Source organism: Scardinius erythrophthalmus, assembly GCF_964197995.2.
Source record: "Scardinius erythrophthalmus genome assembly, chromosome: 12".
Classification (NCBI taxonomy): Eukaryota; Metazoa; Chordata; class Actinopteri; order Cypriniformes; family Leuciscidae; genus Scardinius; species Scardinius erythrophthalmus.
The window spans coordinates 2,274,356-2,299,061 of NC_138232.1; the positions used below are offsets into that span (position 1 = coordinate 2,274,356).

The 24,706-nt window shown below is 36.7% G+C and overlaps 2 protein-coding genes across 2 annotated transcripts in view; one reads left to right on the top strand and one right to left on the bottom strand.

Moving 5' to 3' along the window:
- snta1 (syntrophin, alpha 1) overlaps positions 1-24,706 on the bottom strand; it is a 33,844-nt gene that overhangs the window by 7,418 nt on the left and 1,720 nt on the right. Inside the window, exons 2-3 of the mRNA XM_081380900.1 lie at positions 16,468-16,653; positions 376-559 (exon numbers count right to left, since the gene is read on the bottom strand). Of these exons, the coding sequence (XP_081237026.1) occupies positions 376-559; positions 16,468-16,653 (370 nt within the window). The remainder of the gene's footprint in view (positions 1-375; positions 560-16,467; positions 16,654-24,706) is intronic.
- LOC308699822 (uncharacterized protein) lies at positions 17,902-20,769 on the top strand (the record flags this gene model as incomplete). The annotated part of the gene is made up of 1 exon (XM_081380877.1): positions 17,902-20,769. One exon carries the CDS (start codon positions 17,902-17,904, stop codon positions 20,767-20,769), a length of 2,868 nt encoding a protein of 955 aa, XP_081237003.1.

The following is a 24,706-nucleotide window of genomic DNA, read 5'->3' on the forward strand; positions in this document are numbered from 1 at the left end:
ACTGTAATAATATTTCACAATTTTGACTGTGTTTTTGATTAAATAAATGCAGCCTTGGTGAGCATAAAATATTTTTTATTTTTTATTAAAGAATCATACTGATCCCAAACTTTTGAACAGAAGTGTATATTATCTATTTTTATTATTATAAATCGATATAACTGTGTCTGGGTTTATTAGAGAAAAAAACAATGCCTGCTAAAGCTCCTTGCTTCATGTAAAAACAAAACAAAACATTTTAATGCACGAATACAATGGATTACTGTTTAGTAGTTTAGCAATCTGGCATAGAAAGTGTTTAATGTTTGAAATGGAGTAAGTCCTGATGTTATGATAATGAGACTGAATATGTAAGCTGTGTGTGTGTGTCTGTACCGGTCCTCTGTGTCAGGCGGACACTGTTTGCGGGTCACATGGCACATTCGGAGCGGGAGGCTCCGGGTCTCTTTAAGCGCGGGGTCCGACTGCTTCTGTGGGGTGGATGGAGGAGAGTCCAGCACTGGGGGTCCCGACGTCGAGCCACCCTTAAAAAACGCTGACATCTCCTTAATGTACTTCACTACAGAGAGAGAGAGAGAGAGAGAGAGAGAGAGAGAGAGAGAGAGAGAGAGAGAGAGAGAGAGAGAGAGAGTAATTATTCCTTCTGCTCACTATAATGGATTATTGTCATTTCAACTGTATTTTACTGTAATATGTACAATATAATACTGTTAAATAAGCCAACAGTATAATACTGTAAATAGCAAAGGATTATGGGAAAATATATGCTCACTACTGTAATTCTTCTCTACTGTAAATCAATTTACAGTAGCAACAATGCCAGCCAAAAAATGACCAATGGCAAGCGAGATTTCTTTTCAAGTTTGTTTCCGGTTGGTGGGAAAAACGGAGGAAAGACTCAAAGTGATGTTTACTAGCATGCTAGTAAACACTTAATAATGGCTAATATTTTGTAAGAATAGTAGTGCAACAGTTTGCATGATGCAACATTTTTTTTAGAATTTGTAAACTTTTTTAATGCATGAATAAAATAAAATTATTTGAATTCAAAAATAAAAATGTCAAATGCATTACGTCACTGATGGTTATGTTCAGATTGGGACACTAGCATGCTGCAAGAATAGTTTGTGTAACAGTTTGCATGATGCAACAACTAACATTTTAAATAGTAGTATATATACACATGATCGTCACATGACCTCATGACTAGAAATTAGGATTTTTGTAATGCATGAATAAAATAATTATAAAATGAAAATGCCAAATGCATTACATTGCAGATATTCAATGCATACTGTGCACTGCAAGATTAGTAGTATGCTATTTTGAACACAGCCTTAGACTCAGTTTGTGGGCAAAACCCACTAAACACTGAAACCTTGATGATTAAAGTTGAACAGCCGCCCACTGATTCAAAAACTACCAATAAAGCAGCGTTAGATGAAGGGGGAAGAGGAATTCTGCAACACCAAAAATAAAATCAGTTCCTAGGAAAGAATTGCTCAGTGATGAAGAGTCTGTTTCCACTGGAGCTTCAGACCGGCAAGATCAGACAGAGGCAGATTCTGACGCTCTATGTTTTACATGTATTGAAAAAGACAATGCATAATGTATGCATGCTGACAGAAATAACTAGAGGTTTGAGGTTAATAAAATACTTGACTTGATGTAGCCTGAAACCGAGCATGCATGAGAGAGAATCTAAATGCTAGGAAGTTTAACAACAACACAGGGAACTAAGCAAACTCATACAACAAACCACGAGTGAAATTTAAGCACTATATACACACACACACACACAGACAAACGAGCTTCACACGATAACGAGGGGCGTGGTTAAATGGGAAACACCTGGAGAACTAAATCAACATGAAAAACTACACAGCAAAACACTCAACAGGAAACAACATAAAAGTCCACCGGGAATATATGACACTCGCATGCTGAATATCTGAGTCTGTTCTAGGCACATATACACTACACACACTACACACACTACACACACTGTTCAGGGATGTCAAAGCTGCAATGCAAAATGCATTAAGAAAATGCAAAATGCATTAAAAAGTCCACATACTGTAATTTCTCCAAATTTTATTCAACAACTGCAGCCTTTCGACCAGCAGAGTTTGGCATTCAGAGGCTGAGGATAAGAGTCTGATTAAAATTTAAAAGGTGAAAGGTCACAGCGGTGTAGTACAATTCAAAGGTCAAACACTTTAGTTGTAGAATCAAATTTAGATCTTTAGTCAAAACTACAGCTGTTGAATATATATATATATATATATATATATATATATATGAATATTATTCACAAGAATGATTTTGACTTTTGTGGATAGATGAATTATCACAATACTCAATGTAGTTAAGTTCCTCAACACTGCTAGTAACACACACACACAGACACACACACACACACACACACACACACACACACACACACACACACACACACACACACACACACACACGATGGTTATAGATAGCAGACATCACTATGGGGGAGAAGATTGAGTTTCACTGTAAAGGCTGAAGTGTCTCTCTCTCACCCTCTCTCTCTCTCTCTCTCTCTCTCTCTCTCTCTCTGAGCGAGTGACACAGGCTGAGAGGGGCTTCCTCGCTCAGAATAGAGCTCATCTCAGCCGTCAGTTCGTTCCCAAACACACTTCACCTACTCAGCACATACAGCACGAACAAACACAGTCTTTCTCTCGCTCTATAAATACCTTTACAGTAGTGACTCCAGACACTCTGAGCATCTCACACACACACACACACACACACACACACACACACACACACACACACACACACACACACACACAGTCTGTTTTCACACGTTGTGTCCGAATTCCTCAATCCTTCACCTGCTGACCACACACACAGAGACACACACACACACACACACACACACACACACACAGCAGATACGGCCTCACACACTCTTTAAATGAGATGCAAACTCAAGTTGACACAAGTTGACTATATTGACTTTCTTAATACTTGTTCCTGGTCTTAATGTGAATGATTCATCAGTGTCGTTATTCTTTAAAAAAACACTTGGTTACTGTTACCAAGCAGTCAAACAGCAAATTAATCTCTTCTGCTCAACAAAGCTGCATTTATTTCATCACGAATACAGTAAAAACTGTAAAATTGTGAAATATTATTACAGTTTAACACAGTGTTATTAATTTATGATTATTATCAGTGTTATTCAGTGTATAGATAATGATTATTATCAGTGTATAATCGGTTGTGCTGCTTGAAATCGTAATGTTTTTTTTTTTTTTTTAGGACTCAGATGAATAGAAAGTTCAAATAGAAATGTTTTGTAACATTATAAACGTGTTTAATTTTATTAATTTGATTGTTTTTTTAATGCTTACTTTTTTCATTTGAATGTCCTGTTTTCTTTGGAAATACATTCATTTCAGCAGCAAAATGGATTGCAAACCAATTTCATGTAGACATTTTTTTAAATACATTTGCCATCTCAATATATATATATATATATATATATATATATATATATATATATATATATATATATATATATATATAAGAGAAGTAATTTGCAGTTTGATTTTCTGCTTAATGACTACAATCAAATTTTGTTCTGTAGATAAATTCAGTCTCACTACCTTTGGTTTTAATAAATGTCTATGTATTAAGATTTGAAAATAACCCACTGACTTTGAGAGAATATTCAGCATTAATATACAACCAACAGCACTAGTGACATCACAATATTTGCATACTGGATTGTGATTGGCTTTCTTTCTCGCATCTGTTTAAACACAGTTTTACACGGATACAATGTCTCTGATTCTCATGCGTAGTCGACAAAAACCAAAACACACCGAGATAAAACGACACTCGTCACCTTTATCCTCACGTGTCACAAACACACACTCATCACACACTCCTGCTGTTGCGTTCTCATAATTCAAGTCTTCAATAGTCTCGCATCTCCAACCAAACATTAATCACATCAACAAAAGACTCTGGTCAGAGGTTTAGATTAGAGGATTCTGGGGCTATTTATAGACGGAAGGATTTTGTCGGCACAAAAGCCCTTCGGGAGCTGATACTAAATAGCCTTTGTGGAATTAAAATTGCCATTCGATGTGCATTTTTCCGAGGAAACGTTGAAGAGCAGAAGTTGCTCTTTCACAGCTCGTGGATTTCTCAGTGCAGAATCAACTTTGATTGAGATTTTTCTCCTAAATTTTAGGAGTTGTCATGAGTATCCCAGCTAACAGAACATGAAACACCAGAGAACCACGTCAGCATGAAATGAAAATGTACTTTATTAATATGTCCCCAAATCAAGTCCCATCCCCACATGCTGTTTCACTCAGATCGGCTTTAAACAGAAGTCTTTGTTTCGTCTCGTTCCTGAAATGAAAGGGAAATGGTGTGTGTTCTGATGATTGGGAGCAGTCTGGTCTTGTAATGTCATTGGTTTTCAGTGTGGAAACGGTAGGAAAAAAGAAAAGCAAAGGAAGGAAACAGGGAGGAGGTCATGATTTTTCTGATGAGTAACAGGCGGAAAAAAACAGCTCATCTTTGGATGATTTGGTTTAACCCAAACCAAATGTTCGGATCAAGTCCAATGTTAGATTCAGCTCCACATCTCTGCTTTAGTACGCGAATGCAAACACTCGATTTGTGCATTATGAAAATGCATAAGATTGCAATTCATAGCACAACGCATGTAAGCTTGTTCATACATTTTGACATCACCAATGTTTTCCCGTAAACGGACAAGCGAATTGAGACTTGAAGTCTTCCAAGATGTTTCTCCTAAAAAAGCTCCAGTAATCTCATGTTTCCACGAGAGTTTCAGAACAGATGTGCTCAGTTTTGCCAACAATCAAAGGCCCGTTCAAACCAAAAACCAAACTATAACTATATTAGTTTCCACTCCAGCAGACTGTTCGAAATCACATTCACTATTCCCTACATTACTCCACTAATGTAGTCCACTTGAAGGAGTAAAAGGAAACGAGTGAGTGACTTTGTGCTTTTGCTGTTTAATAATCATTTGAAACTTAGCAAACTGACAGCTCCAGTAGCAATAAGAAGATTTATCCTGAACTCTGTCATGGAAACTAGCAGGTATAAATTACGCTGTAGTTGGACCAGAGGTTTGGAAAACGAGATGCGAGGATTCATTCGGCACGACCCTCGCAGTGCATTATGGGTATTCTCTAGCCGTTGAGTGTACATCAGTTGTACACTCATTATTGCGGTGCATTATGGGATGCACTTGAAAACGTCCACTATGGTTTCGGACATCACTACAAGTAGTGTCCTATTTAAGGGTATACGTGGCGATGTCGGACACAGCGTCTGTCGCTTTAAATGCTCGAGCTCTTAAAGCAGGATGGATTCTGATTGGCTGTCAATGTTTTTATCGTTCATCAGCTGGAAAAAAATGTGTATCCAACAATATGTGACCACAAAACCAGTCACATGGGTCAATTTTATAAAATTGAGATTCATACATCACATGAAAGCTGAATAAATAAGCTTTCCATTGTTGTGTGGTTTGTTAGGATAGGATAATATGTGTCCGATATACAACTATTAAAAAATCTGGAATCTGAGGGTGCAGAAAAATCGAAACATTGAGAAAATCTCCTTTAAAGTTGTCCATTTATGTTGGCGATTGTGCTGCATTCACTCACAAAAATAAATGTTTTATATATTTACGGTAGGAAATTTACAAAATATCTTCATGGGACATGATCTTTACTGAATATCCTCATGATTTTTGGCATAAAAGAAAAATCAATAATTTTGACCCGTACAATGTATTGCCACAAATATACCAGTGCGACTCGAGACTGGTTTCTCTGTGCTGTTATCGTTATAGTTATCATTGTGGCGTGAACACTTCACTCTTTCTACTTCAAAATTTCATGTTTAATTTGATGTTACTCGCCATTTCCGTGTAATTATTTGTGAAAATGTTTAGTAGTAAATCCTGTATATTTGATCACAAGTAATTCATTTGTTTCTTTCTTCTTTCTCCAAAGGATTAAGACAAACAACATTGATGCTTCACTGTAACATTATTAAGTGAAAGACAAAGCAATGCAATATTATTATACATACAGCACTCACAAACTGCAATTCAATTTCACACATATTTAGAAAGAAATGGCGTTCTTGTTTTTCCCAGTGTCCTCACTTGAAGTGTTTGTGGGTTTAACCGTTACACACACAGTGAAGGCAAAAGAAACCCCAGATATAAATCTGCCTGTGCTGCCACTGCTGATCTAAACGTCTACATTCCTGGCCTTTGGGACACAAAGCGCTCATCCTTTAAAAGACGAGATGCAGATTTTTCCAGCCGGTGCCTCGGGTCGTTCTGTTTCCAGGTGCCGAGGCCCGGATCGGGCGACAGGGAAGCATGCAGTTGTTCTTGATGCCTGACTGGACAAACACAAGAACCTGGAGCCACGTCAAAGACAACAGATCCCGACGACCCGGCCCTGGCCCTCTGGTTTCCGTGGGAGCGTCGGGAATCCATCGGATTGGCTATACACTGTGACTCCCAAAACACGCTGTGCCAGGAATGCCGCTCATCGCCTACACAAAAATGTTCCTGAAAACACACGCAAAACCACAGGACACACACTGATGTAGTCCCAAAAAGTGTGTTCACACTTCTCAGCTAACTAAAATATGGGTAGCGTTCTAAAAGTATTTTTTAATGCATTAATTATGCCATTAAATGTTCACAATACATATCGCTTCAAAGCAGCTTTATAGAATTTCTTGAATATAATTTATATTGCACATTATGATGCATTGTGTGATCTCATGAATAATTGTAACCACGTTTATAATGCAATATAATAATGTTATGCCATTAGAAAGTATAATGCATTAAAACTAGCTAAAAAAATTGTTTATGAAAGGATATATACATAATACCTATTTAAAATTACATTCCTTTATAATGCAAAAATATGGGTAGCATTCTAAAAGTATTTTTAATGCATTAATTATCATGCCTTTTAATGAGGCACTGTGTGATCTCATGAATAATTATAACTATGCAGTTATAATACAATATGATACTTGTGTTTTGCCTTTAGAAAGTATAATGCATTAAAACCAATTTCAGATGTAACGAGGAATCCACAAATATTATCATGCATTTTTACAATCGTTTATGAAAAGATATAATGCATTATACATAAAGAATACCTTTATTATGCATTATACATAAAGGCTTTAAGTAGAGTGTTACCGAAATAAGTTCTAAAAACATTTAGCTAACATTCCAATTTTCTTCTGAATGTTCCCAGATATCTTAAACGTTTTAAAAACTTTTTTTGGTTAAGTGAACGTTAAAGGAATACTCAATTTTAGAATTCTTAAACATTTTGGGAATGTTACTTTCAAATGTTCTGAAACAAGTAGTAACATTTAGTAAATAGTTTTGAGAACATCATTAAATATCAGATAACTTTCTTTGAACGTTCTATCATTGTTACTGAAAGAACGCATGTTCATAACTTTGAGAGAACCTTGTGAGAACGTTCTGTTATCTGGGTTAAGTCATGTTTAAAAATATCTCAGTGTCAATGCATTTCAGAATCAAGAGACTGAACGTAAGTGTGTGTGTGTTTCCATATTTAAACTGTTTACTATAAGCAGCGTGTGCGTAGATAAAGTCAGGTCACTCAGTAGCTAATACAGGCTTTTCTTTTCATTAACGTCTCACTTGATCTCACTGAATTATCTGGAGAGAGAAACATTTACATTTTCTAGAGTGAATTTCACACTTTCCTCATCCCAGAAATACAGCATGACTTTAGTTCCTGACTGAAAGCCATAAAAACAGCTGCAAGCGCTTATGATTTTAATTTAGTTAAGTGCAAATATTCAATTTGGCCAGAAGAATGAAGATCTGAGCTGGAGTGAAGCCGTCTCAGGAGAGCAGCAGGCGTGGTGTGTCTCGGCATTTCATGTGTTCAGAATAGCAATCTACGCACACTAGTATACTATTTTTGCAGTATACTGTACACAGTTTGTGTCTTGTATGCATGCATGGGATTCCCAGATGATTGATGTGTAGAGCATGATCAGAGCGTACTGTATCTCACAATGCAATGTGCTTGACTTGATGGTCCATTTGTAAAAGTTGCATGTTCACACTTTAAATTGCATTGCACAGCAATAATTTGAAATAGAATCTTTTGTAACATTATAAATGTCTGTACTGTCACTTTCGATTGCGTCCTTGTTGAATAAAAGTGTCGACTCAATTTATTTCAAAACAAAATAAATATTTTGAACGGTAATGTATTTTTGCTTGTGTTTGCAAAACTATTGATACAGTGAAAATTATATTTACAGTATATTAGATATGAAAATGTATTATTTGGCTGAGATTTTGTCTTGTCATGCAGCATTTTAACTTCCAGTGAGGAACAGAATCCTGGAAGCGTGTTGAGTCACGTCTGGTTTGGACACGCTGTTAACATGTGGAATCAGAAGGAATCTGTTTACTTTTAACGTTAAATCCGGCTGGAAATGTGGCGCAGAAGATTTTGCACAGAAAGGATCCTTGTCAGCAAGACAAGAACTCAAACTCACAGACACACACACACAGAGAAACACACATATTCTTCCATGAATGATGGATTTTCTAGTCAATGAATTTGGAGCAGCTGAAGGTCACACACCTTCATGTATAATGTGATTCAAATGTCACAGGGGAATATCTTCCCACTCTCAACAAGAATGACAGAACGCTAGATAGAAAGACAGAAATGTGTGAGACTAAGCGGTGGTCCAGCATGAGAGACAAAACAGGCCAGAGAAAATAAAGAGGACGAGTAAAGCACGATCAGATCTTGAGATTAAGTTAAAGTCAGCATTAAAGGGAAGTTGAGCTCGTCTTTTCTTCTCCATTGTGTCGTGTATCCGAGTGAAACGCTTCTGGAACAAGAACAAATGTGGGCGGGGCTTGATTTTGTCTGTGAGGAATTGATTGGATGGTTGTGGTTTGCTATTGGCTGATCTCATGTGAGTGACAGGTTATAGCCCCGCCCACATCATCAGAGAAGAGATGCTGCAAGAGGAACTTATTCTCATTCAAGGTTACTAGGAACATGAAGTTAAAAAATGGTGATGTGCATGGACAAATCATTCATACTTTAAATGTGTGTGTTAATGTGTTTTTCTGAGAGATGTTTCTCCACATCCACAGTATTATCTGCTATGAAATGAATCAAACAGGAGTGAATGTAGCAGATGTAGTGGCTATGTGTGAGAGCAGAAAAGAAAGATGCAGAAGTGCAGCGAGAACCAAACACTCAATTACAGGATCATAGAAAACTCACTAAGCAGAAGAGAGTAAATCCCTGAGATAGAGATAGAACGACTGCAAGAGTCAGAGCTGCTCGTGTGTGTGTGTGTGTGTGTGTGTGTGTGTGTGTGTGATGAGCCCCTTAAAAATTAGGCCTTTGGGAAAATCTGCAGTGGATGACAGGAATTTTCACGCTTGCAAACGTTCCTGTTCTGACTCTCTCAAACTGTCTCTCAAAGTTCACGTGGCTTTTTGGCCTGGTAAAAAGGCTTTACATTACCAAAGCATAAAGTTCCCTTGTTATGCTATTTTAAAGGTTCCTCATTTTGTTTTGAAGTCTCCTGCAACAGGTTTACATGCATCCAAGGTCAAAAAACACTTTCATTTTCTCATAATACACCATTACACATTCCCTCTTTTCTCTCAGTGTCTGAAACAGTTTGATCAAAGATTCAGTCTTTCTAAACCCCGCCTTTCCAAGAGCCTGCTCTGCTCTGATTGGTCAGATTACAGTCTGTACTCAATTACAGTGTTTGAGGGCGGGGCAAAGAGACGCGATATTTTTATCATGGCATTGCACAGCATTATATTTAATTTTATTGTCTATTGTTTATTATTGGGTAATTTATTATTTTTGACTGCCTTATCCCTATGAATGTCTTAGTGTGCACTGGAAGCTCATGTCACCAAGAGCAATTCTTTGTGTGTTAAACATGCATTAAAGCTCATTCTGATTCTGATTCTGAAATTGTCACAACATTCATTTGACAGCATGAACGCCCATCTCATCGTAATTATGAATTCTGAACTCGTAAGTTGGTCCATCCCAGAGGACCTGAGAGCAGCATTACATGCAAACACTGTTCACTCTTGCTTCATTGGCTCTTAAGAGCCTTCTTAAAGGGGATAAAATGCTGATATGGCATTATGGGTATCACACACACACACACACACACACACACACACACACACACAGAGGCTCATAAAAACTATATAGCCCATCTTCCATTATGGATTCCATCAAGCCTTTTAAAAATGTGCATTAATCAAATTATCATTCACTGATATACTTGTACTCTGATATTTTAGTTCCAAACACTTGTGCAATTACTGAGGTCTTATGGAAGAGATCCCATTTGATCTCTTCATGTCAATAAGGTTGCTGACCTCGGCGCTACGGGAAAGAGAAAATGGAAACAGCATGCAAACTAAAAAAAGTAGGCTAGGGTTTGTCAATACAAAGTTGCAAACTAAAATGCAAACTATAGACAGCCTCAGACAGACATTCACTTGCAGAAAAGGAATTTACTCACTCTCACATTGTTCCAAAACTAAATTACTTTAGTTTCTTGGGAAATTACTTCTTGGGAACACAAACGTTTTTTGTTTTTTAATATATATATGTCATGGTCTTTTCAGTACAATGAATGTGATTATGGGGCTGTCAAGCTCCAAAGTGACAAAAAATACCATAAGTGATCATATAAGTGATTAATACACTGTAAAAACTAAAGGAGCCTCAAATATCCTGTCGGATACTCAAGGAACTTAAAAATGTAATTTAAGTGCCTCAAAGCTCTTTCTCCTATAGTAGGGTTACTGGAGGAGCATTGACAATATTTGAGGTTCTTGCTGGAACTTATGGGATCCTTTAAGCACTTTGTATTTAGTTTAGAGGTTCTGGAGTCACCTTTTCATTACCACGAGACCTCGAAGTGCTTTGGGGGAAAATAGAGGAACCTGAATGCGATAGAAGGGTTATTGGAAGATCTTTTAACATTTAAGTGGTTCCTGGAAGATCTCTTATGTTAAAGCCAGCATCTGGAGGAACCCAGTGGTTCAGTGAGGCCAGAATGATATTATTATTATCCTATTATTACTTAAGTTTGATTCAGTATACATACACAGGTGAAAAATACGTATAGGCTACTATTAAAAATGTACTTGAGTGTGTTTTTAGTAGGCCTTCAATACAAATATAACCTACTTTAATGCATTTTAATACATTTAACAGTAGCCTACGTCTTTTTCACCTGGGTAGCTTACATTTATTTATATAGGCCTATTTTATTGATTAATTTAAATCTTAAACAACAACACTAAATAATAATAATATTAATAAAAAAATCATTAATTATTATTGAATAAATAATAGTAATAAAATAATATTTTTTACTTCTTCATAAATTATTATTTGAAGAAGAAGAACCATGAGGATAAAGGTTTTATTCAGTCACGAAACTGCTGCTATTCCTCTGCTGTCGTCACTTCAGTGATGCTCGCGCTGCTCGCGCGCAACAAAGCTCAGCTGATCTACGTCATCGAGTTTGAAAGTAACGGCTCTCCTCATCAGCGCCTGCCGCATCTTCCGCCGTTTGTTCGGCTCTCCGTTACAAGGTTTGTAAACTCGCCAACGAAATATAAATACTCACTATATATTCAAACACACACATATATAAACTAAATGTATTATACATTACTACGTTTTCAATTGTTTATTGCTATGGTTTATTGAACAGTATCTGGTATGAAGGTTTTAGCCGCGATGCAAACTACGTTGATCTAATGAACAAATTGAAATTATTGACTTATTGTCTTAGGTTGATTTAAAGTTAGTCATTCAATTCAACATATTCTGCACAAATGTGTCTTCAAATTGCTGATATAACTTACAGCCTAACTAATTTAGCTGATTCCTGCTGTCGTCATTGGCGTTTGTTATGAATAACAAAAGCAGGTTAATATAGTTTGGTCTGTTTTTGTTTAGCCTAACTTTACTTACTACAGGTGCCCTCATTCTCTCAGATATCATTTTGAATCCATTTAGTGGTCAATAAATACTATGTTGTGAATAATCAGCTTTGTTATTTTGTTTCCCCAGAACAACCAGTAACTTACAATGTTTCAGTGGCAACATTGAATTACAGTAAGTACCTGCACCACATGCAAGTACTTTATTACTATGAACTCTGTGTGCAATTGTATTGTTTGACTGTGTACTTGTGTTTTTTAATCAGTTATTCTCTGAAAATCGTCTTCCCTCATGCTCTCAAATCTCATTCATGTTACATTCATGTAATAACACTGGTTTGGAGCCAATAATGCTATGCATTTTTTATAGGCTATAGTACCTTAATCATATGCATTTGAATATAAGACATTTGAACCCTGAATTATAACTTTGGTCTTTTTCGACAAAAAAAGGAAAAAGCTATTAAATGGCTTCATAAGACTTACAACACAACCCATAACACATGAGTTGTGAATTCATTGATTATTTTTAGGATCTTTTCTGGGACATTTTTGGAGCTTAACCATTTTTATATAAATTGTTGCATTGAATTGAACTAGACAAGTGTACATAAGAATGGTTTCATGAATGATTTACACAATTTTTTTCTGCTTGTGTTTCATGCAGTGAAAGCGAATGGTGTCAGGGGTTGCATTATGCCTGAGATCTGCTTTTGGGTTCCACAGACAGAAAGTCAAACAGGTTTGGAACGTCACAAGGCTGAGGAAATTATTTAAATTTCACAACAATCACTTTAATAACCTTACTAACAGTAAATTTTGTATTTTGCAGGGATCTCGGTAAGCTGAAATACAAGTTTGAAGAAGAATAAAAATCCTCCTGTAGACCTGAAAATCATTGAAGTGCCTGGACCATCCACCAGAAAAGAGGAAAAACAAACGGAAAATGAAGCTGATGCACCTTTTCACTTTTCTAACTCGTTAAGTACCTCACATGTCCCTTGTGAAGATTTTATAATTGATTGCATTTTATGTTGCAGTGAGTAAAGGTGCGTCACATTTGTGAATTTCATGAAATTACACAGGCAAAAAGGTCCATTGACCATTGTCAGCAGTGTAGCAATGTAATGTATGAAGCGCCACATAAAATTGCTGATCGTGTGGATTCTTATTGAAATGACTGAATTCACCAGTGAACACTCACAGAACAACAGATCATTTTACTGCACCTTAACTCTGTTCAAATGGAAAATGTTTTCTGCTTGTTGTGACATAAGGAATACTGTTTCCGGGTCAAAGCCTCTACTCTACTTCCTTTATCTTGTTTCTAGATATTGAGAATATACTCAACCATTTATGGGAACTGTTGATTCAAGTCACATTTAAGCTTTTCAAAAGCCATAGTGTACATTACAGTCTCCAGTCTCACGGCATCCCAGACTTCAACATTTTATGATTCAAAATAGCAGAATAACTAACCATCTGAGATTTCGGAATAGAGATAAAGGTTAGGATCATAATTTTCAGGAATATTACAGAACAATGAGTGCATATTAGCACTGTTTGTTGTTTGTTTTTGGCATCTGAGAGAGCTTTTGGACTTGGAAACAGTTGCGTCAGACTTAAGCGAACTGAAACACGTTTTAAAATTAAGTGAAGATGGACATTTTTAATTAGTCAATTTTAATTTTTTACATTGATTTATTACATGGAACATGTGTTTTCTATGCATTTTGTTGAGATGTCTTTTCTTGTGTAGCCTATTGTATACACATGGTTGATTATCCATGTTACTTATGTATTATACAATTTGTTTTGTGTGTATTCATTGATATTAATCTATTACTAGCTTTTTTTCCCCAAGTGCATTGAAGTGTATGTATTAAAATGGATCTAAAATATGTAATAAACAATTCTTATTTTGTATTTGGTTCAGTTTGTTTATTATAATAGAAGTTTATGGTAACCGTAGTAACAACATGAAATTAATTTAATACAAATAATAAAAAAAAAAAAAAAAAAATTGGTTCCTGGAGGCACCCACAGTGGTTCCACACAGTGCTTCATATAAGAGTTCTTCAGGAAACCTGTGTGGTTCCTCAGAGAACCGGCCCTTTTTAAAGGGTGCCTAGAGGATCTACAGACGGTTCCGCCGGTGTGGCGAAGTGAAGAACCCCAAAAGGTTCCTCCAGGCACCTTTAATTTTTACAGTGTATGACTCTATATTGCAATTTTATAGAAGTCATATGATAGTTTTGTGTGAGGATGTGTGCAAATTCAGTGATAATCGAACAGTAAAGTGAACTGAACTGTGCGTGGATGATCAAGGTTTCAAGGAATCATGGTGAATGAATACTTCAGACCATTGCTGACGCGTCAAAAACTTCATAAAGAGATTGTAAAACTAATCCATATGAGTTGAGCAGTTTAGTTCAAATTTTCCAAAGAGACTCGATTTAATGATTGAATTTAGGCTTTTATTCACATAAACATTTTATTCATCAACTCACACATTAGTTATAAGAAACGGAAGCTCAAGCATGTTCGCTTGACGTGTGAGAACCAATGAGGTTCATTCTCGTGTTACGCATCACGTTTGAGCTTCAGCAAGAACCAATGAGGTTCATTCTCGTGTTACGTATCACGTTTGAGCTTCAGCAAGAACCAATGAGGTTCATTCTCGTGTTATGCTTCACGTTTGAGCTTCAGCAAGAACCAATGAGGTTCATTCTCGTGTTACGTATCACGTTTGAGCTTCAGCAAGAACCAATGAGGTTCATTCTCGTATTACGCATCACGTTTGAGCTTCAGCAAGAACCAATGAGGTTCATTCTCGAGTTACGCATCACGTTTGAGCTTCAGCAAGAACCAATGAGGTTCATTCTCGTGTTACGCATCACGTTTGAGCTTCTGCAAGTACCAATGAGGATCATTATCGTGTTACGCATCACGTTTGAGCTTCAGCAAGAACCAATGAGGTTCATTCTCGAGTTAGGCATCACGTTTGAGAATCAGCAAAAACCAATGAGGTTCATTCTCGTGTTACGCATCACGTTTGAGCTTCAGCAAGAACCAATGAGGTTCATTCTCGTGTTACGCATCACGTTTGAGCTTCAGCAAGAACCAATGAGGTTCATTCTCGTGTTACGCATCACGTTTGAGCTTCAGCAAGAACCAATGAGGTTCATTCTCGTGTTATGCTTCACGTTTGAGCTTCAGCAAGAACCAATGAGGTTCATTCTCGTGTTACGTATCACGTTTGAGCTTCAGCAAGAACCAATGAGGTTCATTCTCGTATTACGCATCACGTTTGAGCTTCAGCAAGAACCAATGAGGTTCATTCTCGAGTTACGCATCACGTTTGAGCTTCAGCAAGAACCAATGAGGTTCATTCTCGTGTTACGCATCACGTTTGAGCTTCTGCAAGTACCAATGAGGATCATTATCGTGTTACGCATCACGTTTGAGCTTCAGCAAGAACCAATGAGGTTCATTCTCGAGTTAGGCATCACGTTTGAGAATCAGCAAAAACCAATGAGGTTCATTCTCGTGTTACGCATCACGTTTGAGCTTCAGCAAGAACCAATGAGGTTCATTCTCGTGTTACGCATCACGTTTGAGCTTCAGCAAGAACCAATGAGGTTCATTCTCGTGTTACGCATCACGTTTGAGCTTCAGCAAGAACCAATGAGGTTCATTCACGTGTTACGCATCACGTTTGAGCTTCAGCAAGAACCAATGAGGTTCATTCTCGTGTTACGCATCACGTTTGAGCTTCAGCAAGAACCAATGAAGTTCAGTCTCGTGTTACGCATCACGTTTGAGCTTCAGCAAGAACCAATGAGGTTCATTCTCGTGTTACGCATCACGTTTGAGCTTCAGCAAGAACCAATGAGGTTCATTCTCGTGTTACGTATCACGTTTGAGCTTCAGCAAGAACCAATGAGGTTCATTCTCGTGTTACGTATCACGTTTGAGCTTCAGCAAGAACCAGTGAGGTGAACTAACCCTTTAATGATAATAACTCTGGATCACACTTATAAAAACTTGGTGTTCATGTGTCAGATGTCACTACTTCTCTCATGAATGCTTAGGAAAGTTACAGTAGGTTAGGATTTTAGATTTCCAGTGAGTAATGACTTAAATTTGGACCTTTTCCTTACAGTATGACTTAGCAGAGAAAAATGCATTTGAAGTTTTTAATTCAAGTCTTTATTTATTCATAGTGTAAAATGTAAAAGAAAGACCAGGACATAGACATGACAATTCACCTTTTGTGTTCCAAGGACTAACAACACGAGGATGACTAAATAATGACATCAATTTCACTTTTGGCTGAACTATTCCTTCAAGCCAAACAATCAGCTCTGTCTTACCTTCCAGAATGACTTCTTTGCCTGTTTTCTTCAGGGCCTGTACAGCTTCATCGTGAGTGGCTTCTCTGAGGTCGTTCCCGTTCACGGACAAAATCGCATCGCCCACGTAAAGAGCCTCCGTCTGGTCCGCTGCCAGCCCTTTGAAGATCTTTGAGATCAGGATGGGCATCTTATTCTCTTTACCGCCTGTAAAACAACATACAAATGTGGTAAATTATAATAGCCACATTTTTTTGATATGCATACACTAAAATTTCTCTTCCAAGTTTTTATTTGTAGATGAACAAGAACATCTAAGAGAACCATGGGCCAGTTGCATAAACATAGACATTATGTCTGTGTCTTAAGAACTAGTATGACCAACTAGAAGTTAGTCAGAGCTAATCAGCCTTACTTTCTGGTTATAAAATTAGACCAATCTACATTTTTTATGTAACTGAAGTTATGAAAGTTTTATGACTAACTTTTGTAACAGATTGTGCAACTGGCCACAGTAAAAATCTAAAAGTAAGTTTCTCTTAACTTAGTAAAAACGCCTCTGTGGTCTAACAAGTCTTTTTTAATCATGTGCTGACAAAGATGACCAATCTTTGTTGAAATCAAGAAGGAGCCTGCAAATAAGCAGATAGTGTGACAGTGACGCCTCATCCTGTAAAGTTCAGCATTACCACAAAAGAATTTACTCAACTAGCTTCATCTTTCAAACTTTTCTGATGGGTTGCATGGTGCCACTAAAAAATACGGATAAACTGGTAAGTTTTTTTTTATACTGATAACTAAATCAAGCAGGTGGAAAAGTCATTCTCTTAAGAGTTGATATGCCAATCTAATTGCACAAAAACTAATATTTCAGTCATAGAGACAAAAAAAGGAGTTTAAATTTGATAAAACTGTAGTTTACATGTTTACAATTGCAAATTAGACAAGATTTATAAGCTATGGTAACAAGTTGGTCTTTTCGGAGCTTGACAGCTCAAGTCTTTAGTTACTCGTATTACAAAATGTGAACGAATGACCAGGATATTGACATGAAAATTCACCTTTTGTGTTCCAAGGACCAACAACATGAGGATGACTAAATAATGCAAAAAAAAAGGGGGGTTTAAAATTGATAAAACTGTAATTTACATGTTTACAAAAAAGCAGTTTACAATCTACCCAAATACATTTGTCTTTAATTGCAAATTAGACCAGATCTATGGTAACTTTCATGCATAATTTTCATAGCACAGTTTTAAAGAATAATGTGTTTTTATGCACAAATATCTGTCTTACAGGGGAAGATCAAGATACTGTTTGAGACGGCCATTCAAGCCTAAGAATTAAAGAAGTTTTCATCTGTTGGGATTTTAAGCCTCATAATCTCCTTCTCAATTCAATGCAGACTTTAGTTTAGAGATTTCAAATGTTGCAAGTAAACGTGGAAACTTCAAAATGAGAAATGACAAACTTTGGAAAAGTTCTTTGTTTTTCTTCGTTTTGAACTGTTGCGTCCTCATAACCCCGACAGATGAGTTTTCTCTAGGTAACTGCACATTTGGTAAACATTTGAAGGTGATGTGCTGCAGGATGGGCTACAGGAGAATACCTTCAACGTTACCACAAAACACTGTCGTTTTGGATATTTCCTACAATTCCATCACTCGGATCATTGAAGGGGATTTCATCAGACTTCCAAACCTTATCAATTTAAACATGTCTCACAACAGGATATCTGAAATAACCAACAATGCATTGAGTGACCTACCAAACTTGGAAGAGCTCAGCCTGTCCAACAATAAAATACAAGCTGTGACCACAAAACTGCTCAGTCATCTTGCAAATCTGTCTCATTTAAGACTCGACTCAAATTACCTTGAGGTGATTGAAAACCAGTCGTTTGCAACACTTTCAAACTTGAGGTTTGTAAACCTTACCAATAACAAGTTAAAGCACATTTCCAGATTCCAGTCTGTCTTTCAAATTCCACATTTGGAGGAACTTTACTTGGGAATGAACCGCTTCAGTGTTTTCAACTCAAGCGACATCCCATCAGCCCTCTTTGGTTTGAAAAAGCTGGATCTATCACTGAACCCCTTGACAATGTTCAAGATTACGGAAAACATTTTTCCAGGTCTTGAATACTTGGACTTGGCAGCCTGTTTCCAGAACGATACTCTAGATTGGTTAATTCTAGACAAGGCCTTCCTGAACACGATTAAGACTCTCAACCTCAGTAGGAATCTCATTGCAGAGAAACAACTGAGTGATATAATGCAGAGTTTCAATTCTGTGACCTGGATGGCACTGGATTGTCTGAAGGAGTTCAATGTGGAGACTCTTTTACAAAAGGCATGTTCACCCAGTCTGAGGGGTCTCCACTTTGAGGGAAACCATCTTTCTGTACTTACCGATCGCATGTTTAGACCATGTTCACTTCTGAATGAGTTACACCTAAGAGACAATGGAGTATTGAGAATGTATAAATCGTCATTTGAACATCTAGTCAACTTGACGGTGTTACGTATACAATACAACCGTCTGACGCAACTGAACAACACCCTTCAGGTTCTCCCCAACTTACGGCTTCTCGACCTTCATCTCAACGCCATTGAAAAACTCGACTGCTCTGATTTTGCAAACCTCACACAGTTGAGGCAACTCTTTTTGCATAAGAATGGAATTGTAACAATCAATGCATGTGTATTTAAGGATTTAGGGAATCTCGATGAACTTATTTTAAGCAGTAATAGTTTGTTAATGCTCGGTGACGCCTTCACATACGGCCCCCAAAACTTACGATACCTAAATTTAAAGAACAATAAGTTGAGTACGCTCAAAAATCACTCATTTAAAGCTTTACGTTCCCTTCAGGTCTTGTATCTCGCAGATAATCAGATATTAACAATTAAACCACATGCTTTTGAAGGACTGATAAACTTAGCAGAGATTTCTCTTGCATGTAATAAAATCACCAAAAGAAGTCTAAAAATCTTTGCGGGTTTCACCACTATGGCTCGCCTACAAATATTAGATCTGAGTAGCAATTACTTATCGTACAAGAGTCAAGTGGAGCTACGAAACCCACCGTTCATCATGTTAAGTGAACTTAAAATTTTGAAGATTAATAGTCAACGTCGAGGCTTAAAGCACATGCCCTCAAACCTCCTGAAAGGTCTCAAAAAATTAGAAGCTTTTTATGCCGGGAACCTCAATGTAGTGTGTTTGCACGTGGACACGTTCACTTACACTCCTAATCTTTATTACTTGGATTTGACAAGTAATAATCTTGCCAACATAAATGCTTTGACATCCAGGCTTTTCCACCCAATTTCAGGCCTTCATCTCCTAAGTTTGGGTCGATCTCACCTTAAGTCTTTGAACTTCTTAGTTGACGCAAATCTCTCCAGTCTGAAAAGCCTACACGCCAGTACGAATGACCTTCAACTGATAAACCAAACTATCATCCAGTCTCTTCCTCAACTTAAAGTGCTTGATCTGCGTAACAACAGCTTCACGTGCGACTGTAATAACGCTTGGTTCATTGACTGGGCTGCCGGAAACAATGCCACACAGGTGCTTTACCTGAACAGGTACGAGTGTCGCTACCCCCTCTCTTTAAGCGGAACAAATCTGGTGGCCTTCAACACTGAATCCTGCTATGTGAATTACGACTTCATCTGCTTTATCTGCAGCTCTTCTACTGTCATTCTTACGCTAGTCGTTTCATTTATCTACCACTTCCTAAAGTGGCAGCTGGTCTATACGTACTACCTTTTCTTAGCTTTCCTCAATGACAGAAAGAGGAAGCGAACCACAAAACATCTTAGTTTCCAATATGACGCCTTCATTTCCTACAATGTTCAAGAGGAGCCATGGGTCATGGAGGAGCTTGTGCCCAAACTAGAGGGCGAGCACGGCTTGAGATTGTGTCTTCACCACAGAGACTTCGAACCAGGAAAGGCCATTATCGACAACATCATGGACGGAATATATAACAGCCGCAAAACCGTGTGCCTGATCACACACAACTACCTGAGAAGCGTTTGGTGTTCGCATGAGATCCAGGTGGCCAGCTTCAGACTTTTCGATGAACAGAAAGACGTTTTGGTTCTAGTTTTCCTTGAGGATATTCCCGCACACCAGCTTTCACCGTATTACCGAATGCGGAAGCTAGTGAAGAAACGCACGTATCTACGGTGGCCCAAACCTGGAGAAGATACTCGAGTGTTCTGGCAGAAACTTAAAATTGCCATCGAGACTAAAGAGAACATGGAGGAGGACAGACAGATTCTTTCTGGGAAAGACAAAGATTGTGTTTAGAGATCATTTTTGGAGTATATAATGCATAAGTAATTATTCAAATGAAATTACTTTTTATGTAAATATTTTCAATTCTTTCATACGTAATTATACTTATACATAAGTTGCATAAGAAATTATTCAAATGAAATTACTTTTTATGTAAATATTTTCAATTCTTTCATGCAAACATTGCAAGTGAAATATATTTTGTGGCATTTTAGTCTGAGGATGCCATTCTAACTATTCCCTCCCATCTCATGTTAATCTGTCGCACTATAAAATACTATGAGAGTAAAATTTGTTCGTTGCACAATATATTAAAATAAAATGTATTTTGCAATATGGCTTAATCAAGTGATAATCAAATCGTGATTTGTCAAAAGGTGCCGCGCTTCGCTCTGAAACTGGCAGAGAAAATATCTGTCGGCAAACTGCCAAAATAAAAGCTTGATGGTTTAATGTTTTAAAATAAGGAAATTAAGACGTAAATATTAGTATTGTAATTTTACAGCTGTACTATTTTATTTTATTAAATGCTATTTTTTATTTTGCAGTATAATAGAATTATTGCAATTTATTTATTTATTTATTTTTTTTTTTTTTTGCTGTTAATCACAATAAAATCATATTATAAAAACTGTACGCTTTATGGTTACGGAGTCAGTGTTCTTCCCAAATTGTTCAAACCTAAGAGGATGGTTCACACACACACACACACACACACACACACACACACACACACACACACACACACACACACAAAAAAAAAAAATATATATATATATAATATTTTTTTTTTTTGTGTGTGTGTGTGTGTGTGTGTGTGTGTGTGTGTGTTTGTGTGTGAACCATCCTCTTAAAATACAGTAATTTACCTCTTAAAATACAGTAAAAAAATGTATTTTGTATACAAAATAATTTTTCAGCTTTGTAAAATTATTTAAATTTTTTACACAGATGCATTCTCCAACCAAATCACCCCAATCATAGAATGATTAATTATTTTCAGATAGTCATCCAAATAATCTGGTGAAAATTACTGTATTTTTTTCATATTGCAATATACTGTATATTGCAGAAAATACAAAACTGTCAGTTTTTTCTAATATCGTGCTGTCCAAACACAGAGGAGACACAATGCCATTAACTATCCAAATCCACACAAATCATTATTACATACAAAAAGTCTAGTTCTAGACTAGTTAAATATATGCATTGCTAAATACAGAACAATTGCATAAAACCCCCAACTCTAAATCAACTTTGATGTGATTTATGGGCAACACTGTAATACCAATCGAAATTTCATCGTCTTCATCCTTGATCTGGGGTGTGTGCTCCAAATATTACAGACCACAGATGCACATATATCTTCTTTAGTGGATGATGGTTCGGTCTGTGGCTTTCTCGAGCATCTGAATGAAATATCCAATGAGAATTAGGCAGCTGGTCTCAAAAGGCTCGTACGCTTTAAACTTACATCTAGAAATTCAAGGACAGGGGTGTGTATAAACCATAAAACATTTATATGTGGTTCCAGGTTTTATTCTTGCTGACTGTGAGACCGTGAGCTTCTTCCTCACCATCATCGTCAGCGTGTATCAGAAATGGTCTCGTCTAAGTACCCCTAATCTGCTTTCTATCCTAGTGACCTTTTGACCCTTAAAGACACATGCGACGCGAATGCGGGTGGGATCTCGGCTCCTGCCAGATACTGTTGGCAACCTCCGGTCTCTCTGCTTGAGCTCCAGCACGTTATCAATCATTTCCCGCTGCAGTCCCTGCCAGGACGTCCTGCACAAACACACTAATGCTGAAATGCAACGCTGACTGCATCACTCTTGTGCAAACACAGTGTTCAAAGGTCTGAGACCACTAGAGAAAACGCTTCTAATGTCGCGCAAATCTTTTCATTTCAACATATATTATCAGCATAACAATTTGAGTGAGTTGAACCAAAAAATTAAAAAGACTTTTGTATGTCAGTGTACATCAGAATTGTGTTACAAGCAGGGCTGCATGATTTGAGGGAAGAAAATTTCCTGAAAAAAATGTACAAAATTATTTTTATTTTTATTTTTTAAGAGCTCCAGGTTTGCTGTGCTTTTTTGTCGGATTGCAGAATCAGGGCAACATTTTTGTGATTATATATCAATATAATTATACACAATTTGGGCAAAAATTTAATTATAAATTAATAGAAATATATAGAAGAAATATCACTATTATAATAATACTATTGCACTGTAAAATAATAAATGAGTAAAATAATAGCAGTAAATATTGTAGTAACTGTTAAATTATTAAATAATATAATTATACAACATTTTGGGGGAAATATTATAAAATACATTAAAAAAACAATTAAATAAATAAAAAATTAACAAGGCTTTTGGATGTCAGTGTTACATCAGAATTATGTTATAAGCAGGGCTGCATGATTTGAGGGAAGAAAATTTCCTGATAAAAATTGTGACTTTCCCCCCCGAGTTCCCCCTCTTTCCAGTCCCGGCCTTGCCATCATAACCGGTACATCACACAGGTTATTTCGGGAGCTGCCTGTAATAATCCTGAGCAATAAAACTAATTCACAGCAACATGGCAGAACGTTAATGAAAAAGAGCAGTGGAGCCATCACTTACGTACATGCAATAAAAACTAAATGTGTGTTTTGTTGGTTACAGCAGCAGCAATATGAAATGTTATGATCATATAAGATGAAATGTCATACCACAGTTAAAATCCCATTCCCCATATATGACTAAATAATTGCAATATGATTTGTGCAGCCCAATATATGAATCATTAAAAAAAAAAAAAAAAAAAAACACTTTCTGAATGTTTATCGGTTTATGTCATTTGACCAATATCAATCATCACAGCATCGAGAATATGCAAATGTGTTGGTAAATAATTCAAATATTAAAATCGAAGTACTTCACATAAATATTTCACATCTAAGTGGTTTGTCTGACGAAAAAGTTGGGAATCGCTGATTTAGGCCATAAACACACCTGCAATAGTGCCCCTTGTGGACATGCTGAAAATGCAACGCACACCTGACTTGACAAAATATCTGTAATAAAATCAACTACAGTTTGAAGGAAATACCTAAATTAAACTTGACATTCCAACATCCAATAGACCTTATGCACCAGAGAAACAAGCGCAGAGCCATCTTTAGAATTAATTAGCTGGTGAAGTGGATTTAGTTAACAAAAGTTATCACAAGCATTGTAATGTTTGAAGCGGATGTCATAGACCGGGAAGATTTTAAAACGAGCTCCTCATTCATAAATCTGTAAGATCTTACCTTCATCATGTGGAAATACAAACCGGAAGAAGGAACACGAGGAGCGCGGAGCTGAAAAGGGGCGGAGCTACATAAACTCTATTGAGTAATCAAATTCTAGTTGGATGATTTCAGGCTTGTGAAATAAAAAGAGATACAAACCCAAGCAAAGAGTTCTTAGTAGAGAAGATGTGCTGTTACGTTTCTATGTGTCAAACTTCTAAAAAAGTTTCAAGAAAAACATGTAAAAAAAATTTAAAAATAAAAATAAATAAATTTAATAAAAATAAATAAGAAAATGTATACATTTTTTTAAATAATATTAATTATTTAAATAATTAAATAATACAGTAGAGTAGGGATGCACGGTATATCGACCACCATATCGGTATCGGCCGATATCGGTTCATTTTTAATGTTATCGTTACCGGCCCAATAAGAAGATTTGTCCGATATATTAAAGCCGATTAATAATGTATTATTTCCTTCAGCTGAGACGCTTCAGATGTGCACTGTTCAACATGATGGTTTTAAATTGCTTGAAATATGACTGGAATCCCTTCAAAACAGCAAAATACAGTGAAGCGCAAGTCTTTCATATTGGCTACTGTACATAAAATTACAATAAGAACATTATAATTGTGTGTTTGGGATGTGGATTTT